Source organism: Colobus angolensis, unplaced genomic scaffold (assembly GCF_000951035.1).
Source record: "Colobus angolensis palliatus isolate OR3802 unplaced genomic scaffold, Cang.pa_1.0 Scaffold70, whole genome shotgun sequence".
Taxonomy (NCBI): Eukaryota; Metazoa; Chordata; class Mammalia; order Primates; family Cercopithecidae; genus Colobus; species Colobus angolensis.
Window position 1 is genome coordinate 1865293 of NW_012120710.1, and position 12618 is coordinate 1877910.

A 12618-nucleotide genomic window follows, 5' to 3' on the forward strand; every position below is an offset into this window, starting at 1 on the left:
AAAAAAAAAAAAAAAAAAAAAGAACAAGCAAGTGGTTGTAAGCATCGCTGAGGACATCAGATCCCTAAGACTTAATAATTAAGCATGGTAAAGAAGAGGTAACTCAGGCTTCCAAAGGGCAAGAGCAAGTAGAGTGAAAAAGTTGTACAAGTCTCCAGAAAGCAGTAATGACTTAGCATTCTGGATGCTGCTTTATGGCACAAAAGTATCATTATGGAGTGTGCTGGTGGAAGGTAAAGTTAAGAAAAAGTAAAGTATCATTCATATTCAATTACAACATCTATCACAAATACTACGTTCTTCTAGCATAACATTGCTTGTATTCTGCAATTTATTTTTGTCTTGCTGTCACCCAGGCTGGAGTGCAGTGGTGTGATCCCGGCTCACTGCAACCTCTGCCTCCCTGGTTCAAGCAATTCTCCTGCCTCAGCCTCCCAAGTAGCTGGGATTATAGGCATGCACTACCACACCAAGCTAATTTTTGTATTTTTAGTACAGACAGGGTTTCATCATGTTGGCCAGGCTAGTCTCCGACTCCTGGTCTCAGGTAATTCACCCACCTCGGCCTCCCAAAGTGCTGAGATTACAGGAGCAAGCCACCGAGCCTGGCCATAACCAGGTATGTTTTCAAATCACAAGTGTTTGAATAAACTTGTTAAGTTTTGCCTGTGGGCTTCAAATTAAGATTCTTAAACTATCTTGGTGATCCTTGTGACCTTCAATGAGTTCATCCATATTCTAGAGTCTACCTTGGTTATACACCTTCATGCTTTATCCCCAAGTGCTTTCAGAACCATTTCACTGAGATGTTCTTAATGTTGACATTAAACCTTGAAACTATAAAAGGGGAGATTTAAGAATTCAGTCATGTAAAAATAGCTTCTGCCATGATGAGCAAACAAAGAGGACAAACTGGGGTGAAAAAGGTATTTAAAGCTCACTATAGGAACAAAGTACTCCTGCAGATTAGTTAAGACCAAAGCCAATAGAAAAGCGGTTGATAAACATCACACAAAGGCAATCAGCCAAATTCAGATTATGGAAACCTACAGGTTAATCTTACTTCTTCAGCAAATAAGAAACAAAAACAAATAAATGAATGGCAAATCATGCTGAGTAAGAGAAGAGACACTTCAACTTTACTAAAGATATCCAAATGGCTAGTAAGCTTATGAAAAAGTACTATTCATTGTCAGGGAAAGCAAATTAAAACCAGAAGATACCACTACACACACAATGGCTAAAATTATAGACTGACAACAGCAAATGATAAGGATGTGGACCTACTAGAACTCTGGGAATGTAAAACAGGATGATCATTTAGGAAAAAGTTTGTCATCTTGTAGTAAAATTTAAAATACATCAACTCAGGATATTCCCACTCCTAAGTACTTATCCAAATTAAATTAAATTAAAATGTAGGTTCACAAAAAGGTTGTACATGTTCATACCAACTTTATTCATGACAGCCCCAAACTAGAAACAGCTCATTGTTCACCAGTTGTTCACCTAACAGGTGAAACGTTAAAATGTGGCATATTCATACATAGAATACTGCTCAGCCATGAAAAGGAACAAAGCTTAAACACACTGATGAATATACAAACATGCTGAGTAAAAGGAACTTACAGAATACATACTGCATAAGTGAGTCCATTATATGAAGTTCTAGAATAGGCAAAATTAATCTACAGTGAACAAAATCCTAACAGTGGCTGACTGCCAGGGGAGGGAAGAAAGGACAGGAGAGGTGCAGGAATTGACTAGGTGAAAAAGAAATTCAGGTGTAATACAAATGTTCCAAACTTAGGGGTTTGAGTTACATGCTTTTACATCAAAACTCATCAAATGAGTCTGGGTACGGTGGCTCACACCTGTAATCCCAGCACTCTGGGAGGCCTACATGGGTAGATCACTTAATGTCAGGAGTTTGAGATCAGCCTGGTCAACATGGCAAAAACCCATCTCTAATAAAAACACAAAAATTAGCTAGGCATGGTGACAGGCACCTGTAATCCCAGCTACTCAGGAGGCTGAGGTGGAAGAATCCTTTGAACCCAGGAGGTGGAGGTTGCAGTGAGCCAAGACTAGGCCACTGTACTCTAGCCTGGGCGATATGAGACTCCATCTCAAAAAAAAAAAAAAAACCTCATCAAATGACACACTTAGCATTTATTCACCTTACTGCAAATCTCCCTCAAAAAAACTCCAATGACGGCTGGGTGTGGTGGCTGATGCCTGTGATCCCAGCACTCTGGGAGGCTGAAGCAGGCAAATCACTGGAGGCCAGGAGTTCCAGACGAGCCTGGCCAACATGGTGAAACCCCATCTCTACTGAAAATATAAAAATTAGCCGGGCGTGGTGGTGCACATCTGTAACCCCAGCTACTCGGGAATCTGCGGCACGAGAATTGCTTGAAACTGGGAGGAGAAGTTGTAATGAGCTGAGATCATGTCACTGTACTCCAGCCTGGGTGACAGAGAGACTCTGTCTCAAACACAAAAGACAAAAACAAAAACAAACTCCCATGGCATGTATGCTGAAAGGATTAAAAGTGAAAAATGTCTACAACTTACTTGGACATGCATATAGAAGAAAAGATGAGACTGCAGGAGGCAGGCTATGTGATAAAGCATGGCAAATGCTACTTGTAGAATCTAAGGGATGGGCATTGGCATCACCAGGATTTTATATACTGACAGAAAATGATCTTTAGGTTATTCAGGTGGGAAAAAAGCCAAAACACAAAATAGCACATACAGTATAATTTACATTTTAAAAAGAAATGAAAACATCCATTAACACTTGCTTATAAAGTAAAAGTCACAGGAAGCTTACATTAGAAACTGACGACAGGGCTGTGCGAGAATAGAAACTAAACAGCTGAATTACAGGATGGGAAGGAGAATCTTCACTACATACCCTTTGTATCTCTTCAAGTTTATTTCCTTCAAAAAATAAAATATAAACAACTATAAAATGAGCCTATTTTTCTGAGACAGGGTCTCACTCTGTCACTTAGGCGGGAGTGCAGCAACGCAAGTCACGGCTCACTGCAGCTTTGACCTCCCAGGCTCAAGCAGTCCTCCCACTTCAGCCTCACAAAGTGCCGGAATTACAGGTGTGAGCTACCACACCTAGCCTATTCTTGGTTTTCATATCATCAGGCTTAAGACAGATTAAACCTTCCTTCCTATACTTCCTTTCTAAAAATAAGAAAACCACTCGAACTAAAAAACTGGGCAAAAAACCCAGACACCTCACCAAAGACGATATATATGGATGGCAGGTTAAGTATATGAAAAGATGCTCCACATCACTATGGGATTGGGAATTAAAACAATGACACCACTATTCACCTATTAGCTAAAATGCGAAAGAGTGACATCACCAAATACTAGTGAGGATGAGGAGCTACAGAACTCTCCTTCATTGTCAATGGGAATTCAAAATGGTCATGTTGGAAGTTTGGCAGTTTCTTCCAAAACTAAACATACTCTTAACTTATAACCCAGCAACCTGGTTCCTTGGTATTTATCCAAAGGAGTTGAAAACAAGTCTACACAAAAACCTGCACACAAATGTTTATAGTAGATTTAGTCCCTTCCTACAAACTTCAGAGATTCTCTTCTAATTTGCTGGACTTGGGGGATGGGAGGGTAATGTATTTCTAACGCGTTAGAGCAACTTGGATTGGAACTCTACTGCTGATATATATATATACCATTCTCCTCCATACACATATCCTACCAATTCAATGTGAGTGCCTTCCCATAATTTAGGGGAAACTCTCAGAACAATGGAGTTTGTGTTTTGGTTTTTTTGGTTTTGTTTTTGAGACAGAGTCTCGCTATGTTGCCCAGGATCCAGGATGGAGTGCAATGGCACGATCTTGGCTGGCTACAACCTCTGCCTCCCAAGTAACTGGGATTACAGGCGTGTGCCACACGTGGCTAATTTTTGTATTTTCAGTAGAGACAGTTTCACCAAGTTGGCCAGGCTATCTTGAATTCCTGACCTCAAGTGACCCACCATGGAGTGTTTTAAATTCTAAAACAAACAGGATGTTAACACCAAAAAATAAATTTCCAAATGAGAACTGAATAAGGGCTGTTTAGGGCAGAGGACATTAACAAGGCATGTTGATTAATAAGCAGATTCATGGCACACGATGTTGCCTTCCAAGTGGGTTCCTTATGCTTCCCCCTTCACATAACACAGAAGTAGTGAGAATCTGGAGCCTTCCTCCCAGGGAAGATTCGGTCCCCCTTCCCACGTGACAGAAGCTTCAGTTACCCACGCACAAAGGAACACACACTCTATTTCTGCTTCACTGTCTGGTGTCAATATTTAGATGAGACAACAATATTCAGCAATGAGCTCCTTGGTATTTACATAATGCTTCTGAGAGTTCTCCCTTGCAGCTCCTTAAGCAGCAGCTAGGCTAAAGCAGGATATAAGCACCCTGATCATATACCCCACTCCCACTATTCTTCCTGATAGCTTTACCACAAAGGAAGCTATAGCCACAAGGAACCCAAAGAGAAGAGGGAAATTCACCATCAGTGCTTCCTTCAAAAGCAAACAGTGATGCAAAACACAGTCTTCTCAAATGTGGGGAGACAGTACTGTCTTCCACTTGCACGGAAATAAGATTACTTTTACTCTATTATGTGCTTCTCTTCCTTTCCCATAACTACATTCACCTTAGCAATCACTTACGTACTAGCCTAGACTATGAACAAACACAAAACAGAGCATTCAAATACATCAGATGACTTCCCAATAATAGCCACCTTTTGTACAGAAAACTCAGCCTGTAGTGTGGCAAGAAGATATACCCGTTCAACCTTACCCATCATATAGCATTTTAACGCTTTGCTTGCATTCTTTTCCCACAGATGTGCAAATAAAAGTCATTAGCTTAAATCAATTGCAAATGAATTCCTCACTACCCCAATCACAGTAGACCCCACAGATCTTTTCCACAGCAAATTAGATACCAAATGTGAAAGAGAAACAAAGATCACGTTGTAAAAGTTCGTACAACTACGGATACCAGTTCTCAAGGCTTGGCATATTCAACCATATATGAAAACGCCATTTCCATCTAAGTAGTACTACCGACGATGTTAAGCTGGTTAAGTCATGTTCACAGGATTTAAAAGAACACATACACAAAAATTAACCCTTACTACTTATATTAATATACCAGGACTTGAGGTAATAATATATTCATAGTGGACTCACACACTCCAATAATACTCTTAGGTAATCTTCAGCCTGAAACAAGTCTTCATTTATTGACTACTTACAGTACAGTGATTTTGCATCTTAGCTGGTAATCAAAGACGGTTATGTATTAAGAGAAGACACAGTCTCTCTTCCAGATATCATCTGTCGGAAATCTGGGCAAATTTAATTTTAAGAACTAGAATTGCATCTCCTGGTGGCAGTCGTCACCCTGAGAACAGGAACAAGGCAAAGAAAGTGTACAGGATTTTGATTCTCCTACACAGGTGCACATAGTTTATTAACGACTATATTTTGAAGCCAGCCATTTTGTCCAATATTTAAATTACAAGCTGTTTAATATTAAAGCAGAATATACCGCCACATTGTGACAGAAGTACAGCTTTATCCATAAACCCTTCACACAATTATACATTAAATGCTATTATTTAAGCAAGGCACCCCTACTTGTCCTAAAATATGGGATGTACTACTCCATTAAAAAAGCAAATGAGGAGACTGATTTTTTTCCTGTCTAAAGCTGGTTTAAATTCAAGTGAAGCCATTAATTTTCTTACCAGTCTGGACTGTTCTGACATGTCACTTCACAGTTTTGAGACTAACAAACACCCTTAGGTCTACCCCAAACCAAAAGACGCCAAGGAGGGACAGTTCAGACAACTTTAAAGACTAGAATGCCCCCTAAGTAGATAGGCACCAACGTTAAACGCCTTTAGCACAAGGCTTAGAAAGGCAAAACATTTCTAAAGACATAAAACCGCCAAATTGTCATTTACACTCACTAAGCTGTGGTATTTATTTTTTGTTTCGATTTTTTAAAATTCCTATCTCTAAGTAATCAAATACAGCAAAATTTAAAACCATTCTGCCAAACCATACCAGTTCAAAGGTCTGAAACCTTTCTTTGCTTTGGTGAATGTTTGGTTAAAATAAATCACTGTTTTACTCCATGAGAAGTTTTACATCAGAGCACTCAATTCACAGGCAAAAAAAAAGTTACTTTTTAAATGAAAGCGTTTAAAGAACACTGCTGAATATGTAGTCTTTACAATGGGTAACATATCATCTATGAAAACAAACCATTTAATCATATAAAACAAAGACCATATTTTTAAATCAGATCCTGGACGGTTTAAACAAAATTTTTAATTTGTGGTTTATTTCATAATCCCAAACTGGATCTTTCATTTCTTCTTCTAAGCAGTCCACTATGAAACTTTTCTTAGAAGCAATTAACCCAAAACACCAAAATCATTTCCCTAGCAGTTGCTGCTAATAAACTGGAACTGTATATCCCATGTCCAAGAAAGATGTGCAAATGAAATGCTTCTTGCTTCACCCTAAAAATAAAACAAAAAATGTCGCACATTTACTAAAGATGAAAAAGGATAGCACACATTCCCATACCATTTAAAACTGCAAATTCAAATTTTTCTCCTTTCTAATTTAGTGCAAGTTATCTGATAAACCAAGTTAAAGTGAGGAAAACTAGTTAGGCATTAGTGTTTACAGGCCGGTATAAAAACACAGTTTCAGAATATATTTTAAATAGATTTTAGCTACTATAGGTATTTAACATCACAGAATTGTGGGACTTCATATCCAAAAAAAGCAATAGAAGAGGCCAGGTGCAGTGGCTCATGCCTGTAATCCCAGCACTTTGAGGCCGAGGCGGAAACATCACGAGGTCTGGAGATCGAGACCATCCAGGCCAACACGATGAAACCCTGTCTCTACTAAAATACAAAAAATTGGCGGGGCACGGTGGCTCAAACCTGTAATCCCAGAATTCTGGGAGGCTGAGGTGGGCAGATCAGCTGAGGTCAGGAGTTCGAGACCAACCTCGACAACATGAAGAAACCCTGTCTCTACTAAAAATAAAAAATTAGCCGGGTGTGGTGGTGCATGCCTGTAATCCCAGCTACTCCAGAGGCTGAGGCAAGAGAATCACTTGAACCCAGGAGGCGGAGGTTGCAGTGAGCCGAGATCCTGCCGTTGCACTCCAGCCTGGGCAACAAGAGAGAAATTCCATCTCACAAATAAATAAATAAAATAAAATAAAATACAAAAACTTAGCCAGGCATGGTGGTACACGCCTGTAGTTCCAGCTACTCGGTAGGCTGAGGCAGGAGAATCACCTGAACCCGGGAGGCAGAAGTCACAGTGAGCAGAGATCACAGCCTGGGTGACACAGTAAGACTCCATCTCAAAAAACAAAAACAAAACAAAACAAAACAAAACAAACAATAGAATAGGATATAGTAATAGAATGAATGCCCGTTTTTTTTGTTCTTTTCTTTTTTGAGACAGAGTTTCATTCTGTCATTCAGGCTGGCTGGAATGCAGTGGCACGATCTCAGTCACTGCAACCTCTGCCTCCTAGATGCAAGTGATTCTCCTGCCTCAGCATTCCCAGTAGCTGGAACTACAGGTGTGCACCACCACATCCAGCTAATTTTTGTATTTTTAGTAGAGACAGGGTTTCACCATTTTGGCCAGGCTGGTCGCAAACTCCTGACCTCAGGTGTTCTGCCTGCCTCAGCTTCCTGAAGTAATGGGATTACAGGATTAAGCCACCACACCCGGCCCCATGTGTTTTCAAGAAATCATTACAGGTAAGTGTCTCAAAAGAATGAGCCATTACATGTAGAAAAGTGACTGCAATACATCAGTAATACTTAAAATACTTTATGAGAAAAAAAAAAGACATCATATATTTAATCGAGGGAAGGAACATCAAGAAGTATTAAGCAAATCTCAGGAGTAAGTTAACACTGTAAAATTATGTACCTCCTACGGCACAAAAAAAATGCCATTTTAGGAAAAGGAAACACTGACACATTAACTGTGTTTATGGATGATAACACTCTGGTTTCACATATATCCTTTTAAAAATACCTTAAACCAGAAAATGGCCGGGCGTGGTGACTCACGCCTGTAATCCCAGCACTTTGGGAGGCTGAGGCTATCACTTGATGTCAGGAGTTCGAGACCAGACTGGTGAAACCCCATCCCTACTAAAAATATGAAAATTAGCTGGATGTGGTGGAGAGTGCCTGTAATCCTAGCTACTTGGGAGGATGAGGCAGGAGAATCACTTGAACCCGGGAGGCAGGGGTTGCAGTGAGCTGAGACTGCGCCACTGCACTCCACCCTGGGCAAAAAGAGTGCGACTTCATATCAAAAAAAATAAAAACAAAAAACCTGAGAAAATGGAAAAGGTGTTTAAGTGGGAAAATACAAAGCTAATGCAAGTCATATATCCAGTCTACTACAATTTATAGCTACCAAAGGCAGCTATTTTTTGGCACATAGCATGATGGATGTTGGAAATTATGCATAAAAATTCTACATGGAGACAATGCTCAAAGCTATTATACAAATCATAAGGAATTATGGCTGGGCGCAGTGGCTCACCCCTGTAATCCCAGCACTTTGGGAAGCCAAGGCAGGTAAATCACTTGAACCTAGGAGGCGGAGTTTGCAGTGAGCCGAGATTATGCCACTGCAATCCAGCCTGCTCAACAAAGCAAGACTCTGTCTCAAAAATAATAAAAAAATAGGCCGAAGTGGCTCATGCCTGTAATCCCAGTACTTTGGGAGGCCAAGGCAGGTGGATCACCTGAGGTCGGGAGTTCAAGACCAGCCATAACCAACACAGAGAAACCCCATCTCTACTAAAAATACAAAGATTAGCTGGGCGTGGTGGCGCATGCCTGTAATCCCAGCCACTCGGGAGGCTCAGGCAGGAGAATCTCTTGAACTCGGGAGGCAGAGGTCGCGGTGAGCGGAGATCGTGTCATTGCACTCCAGCCTGGGCAATGAGAGTGAAACTCTGTCTCACAAAAAAAAATCAATAAATAAAATTAAAAAAAAAAAAAAAAGAAAGAAAAAAATCATAATTAATTCTATTTCCCAGGAGAATTTTTTTTTTGCCCCCACATCTGAGAAGCCAGAGTGAGAATTTTCATTCCTTATATTGACACTTCAATTATCATTAGTTTGATCTTTATTAAAAAGGAATGGTGCCAGGTGGGCTGGCTCACTCTTGTAATTTCAACACTTTGGGAGGCAAAGGCAGCAGGATCACTTAAGGCCAGAAGTTCAAGGCCATCCTGGGCAACATAGTGAGACCCCACCTCTACAAAAAATTAAAAAATGAGCTAGGCAAGGTGGTACACACCTGTAGTCCCCACTACTCAAGAGGCTGAAGTGAGAGAATCACCTGAGCCCAGAAGGTTGAAGCTGCAGTGAGCTATGATCGCACCACTGCTAGCCTGGGCAACAAACTGAGACCTGGTCCCCCAAAAAATTTGAAAAATAAAAAGAGAATGGTTTCCACCATATTATAAATTAGTGAGTGGATGATTATTAGTTTATCAATACAAAATAATTTCCACGGTTGTACCTCTTTTTTTTTCCTTTGAGTCTCATTCTATTGCCTAGGCTGGAGTGCAGTGGCACAACCTCAGCTCACTGCAACCTCTGCCTCCTAGGTTCAAGTCATTCTCCCACTTCAGCCTCCTGAGTAGCTGGGATTATAGGCATCAGCCTTCATGCCCGGTTAATTTTTGTGTTTTTAGTAGACAGGGTTTCACCATGTTGGCCAGGCTGGCTCCAACTCCTGACCTCAGGTGATCCACCCACCTTGGCCTCCCAAAGTGCTGCAATTATAGGTGTTGAGCCACCGCGCCCAGCCCACAGTTTTACCTCTTAAATTTACCTTATTATCTGGAGCCTCTGAAGTCTTATTTTCCTTTTGGACATGAATTCAGGAACAGTTCAATGTATCTATGATCTGAGGATAATGAGAAAGATTAGTTTTAAGAAGCTGAAAAGACAGAAAAATTTTACAGCCATTTTTCTCACAGTTCAGACAACAACTCAAACCCTTTGCCCTTACCCTTCCCTAATTAAAAACAAAATTTAGGCCGGCGCAGTGGCTCACGCCTGTAATCCCAGCACTTTGGGAGGCTGAGGTGGGCGGATCACTTGAGATCAGGAGTTAGAGACCAGCCTGCCAATATAGTGAAACCCCCTCTCTACTAAAAATACAAAAATTAGCCAGTTTGGTGGCAGGTGCCTATAGTCCCAGCTACTCGGGAGGCTGTGGCAGGAGAATCACTTGAACCCAGGAGGTAGAGGTTGCAGTGAGCCCAGATCACACCACTGCACTACAGACTGGGTGACAGACAAGACACCGTCTCAAACAACAGCAAACAAACAAAATGTAAAACGGACAAACAGGCTCGGTGTGGTGGCTCATGCCTGTAATCCCAACACTTTGGGAGGTCGAGGCACAAGGATCATTTGAACCCAGGGGTTCAAGACCAGCCTGGCCAACATGGCGAAACCTGTCTCTACTAAAAATACAAAAATGAGTCAGGCATGCTGCCGGGCACCTGTAATCCCAGCTACTCAGATGGCTGAGGCAGGAGAATTGCTTGAACCCAGGAGGCGGAGACTGCGGTGAGCCGAGATGGCACCACTGCATTCCAGCGTGGGTGACAAAAAAAAAAAGAAAGAAAGAAATTTGCAGGATAATTAGCAGACAAATAAATGGTTTTTAAATTATAGTGTTTTTATCTGTTACATTTAATTTACTAGTACTAAAAGAATACAAATTTCCCAAGGAAAAATTCTACAATCCCAAAACAGAAAGAGATATTTATAAGCAAAGACAAGCATCAAAAATGACAACGAAAGCCAAAGGCAGGACTTACGAACGTGGGACCGATCCTTGAGCATTGCTGCAACAGCATCCTCATGGGTCTCAAAGTGCACATCAGCTTCTCCAGTGGCCTTCCCGCTGGAGCTGTATTCCATGGTGATTCTAACAGGCTTGAGTGGAGCAAAAAACTAAACGACAAAGGCAGTCAAGAGGAACATGATGGATGTAAGTAAACCCGCCTAGAAGTCCGGTGGCTCTTCATCTTTCTTTCAGACTTTGATTCATACACTTGATACATTTGTTTCTAGGAAATTCCTTTTTTAAGCAGTAATATATTTATACATCTAGTATGTCTTCTGGCTTTTCTACTTTTTCTCAGAACTCAAAGTGACATTTAAAGTGTCTGCTCTCAGCAAGCACAGTGGCTCACACCTGTAACCTCAACACTTTGGGAAGCCAAGGCGAGTGGATCACTTGAGGTCAGGAGATCAAGACCAGCCTGGCCAACACGGTGAAAACCCATCTCTACTGAAAATACAAAAATTGACCAGGCATGGTGGCACATGCCTGTAATCCCAGCTACTCGCGAAACTGAGGCGGGACAAATGCTTGAACCCGGGAGGCAGAGGTTGCAGTCAGCCAAGTTCAAGCCACTGCACTCCAGCCTGGGCGACACGGCAAGACTCTGTCACCAGAAAAAAAAAAAGAGAGAGAGAGAAAAAAAAAAGTAATACCAAGCCACACTTTTCAGCTATAGAAAAAGAAGCAAGCCTTGCAACCAGGAAGATGCCATCTTACTATCCAAAGATAACTCAGAAACATTATATATTTTCTTCTCTACCATCCCCAAATTAATACAAGTTCAATTTTAGAACTTCTGTTCAAATCTATTGAGACTGGGTATCTTACTGCCACACACGTTTATAATGTCTTGGGCATTGGCTTGGAAAGGTAATCCTCTCATGTGGACAAAATGCAGAGAAGACGTAGTTCCAAAATCAGCAGCCTCTGGAAGCTTTTCTGGCACCTCCTTAGGCAATTCTGAGAGGTGGAACAGAAAGCACTGTTAAAACATAAGAGCTTCAAGGGTTATTAACAGATTCTAATTAGGTATGACTTCTATGTCCAAATCCTCAATTCTTCTTAAGACCTTTAAAAGCCAAAATGATCTGAAATTTCTGCCACTTAACAAATATCACCTGAACACCCATAAGCACTGAATGCCTCAGACCATTACCAGTTTTACCCCTTTCTGTAACAACAGAGAGCAGATAAAATGATTATGAATTAAATCCTAAAAGAGACTTTCTAGATTATAGGTACAAAAAAAAAGGAACAAAGGCTGGGCATGGTAGCTCACACTTGTAATCCCAACACTGTGAAAGGCTGAAGCAGGAGAATCACTTGAGCCCAGGAGTTCGAGACCAGCCTGGCCAACAACATAGTGAGACACTGTCTCTACAAAAAATAAAAAGAGGCCGGGTGCAGTGGCTCACGCCTGTATTCCCAGCACTTTGGGAGGCTGAGGCGGGTGGATTACGAAGTCAGGAGATCGAGACCATCCTGGCTAACACGGTGAAACCCCATCTCTACTAAAAATGCCAAAAATTAGCCGGGCGTGGTGGTGGGCGCCTGTAGTCCCAGCTACTCAGGAGGCTGAGGCAGGAGAATGGCATGAACCTGGGAGGCAGAG

General features: G+C 41.3%; 1 protein-coding gene and 1 long non-coding RNA gene across 2 annotated transcripts in view; both read right to left on the reverse strand.

Annotated features, from left to right (window-relative positions):
* Positions 1 to 1434: 1434 nt before the first annotated feature.
* Positions 1435 to 3912, reverse strand: LOC105501265. The gene is made up of 2 exons (XR_001000161.1): positions 2010 to 3912; positions 1435 to 1874 (listed from the first exon to the last, which is right to left on the reverse strand). It is a non-coding gene; the product is annotated as an uncharacterized LOC105501265 (long non-coding RNA).
* Positions 3913 to 5278: 1366 nt separating this feature from the next.
* The window catches only part of GRSF1 (G-rich RNA sequence binding factor 1), a 19608-nt gene continuing 12268 nt past the window's right edge, over positions 5279 to 12618 (reverse strand). The window contains exons 7-10 of the mRNA XM_011927122.1: positions 11845 to 11966; positions 10978 to 11113; positions 9978 to 10052; positions 5279 to 6594 (exon numbers count right to left, since the gene is read on the reverse strand). Of these exons, the coding sequence (XP_011782512.1) occupies positions 10003 to 10052; positions 10978 to 11113; positions 11845 to 11966 (308 nt within the window). The 3' untranslated portion in view covers positions 5279 to 6594; positions 9978 to 10002. The remainder of the gene's footprint in view (positions 6595 to 9977; positions 10053 to 10977; positions 11114 to 11844; positions 11967 to 12618) is intronic.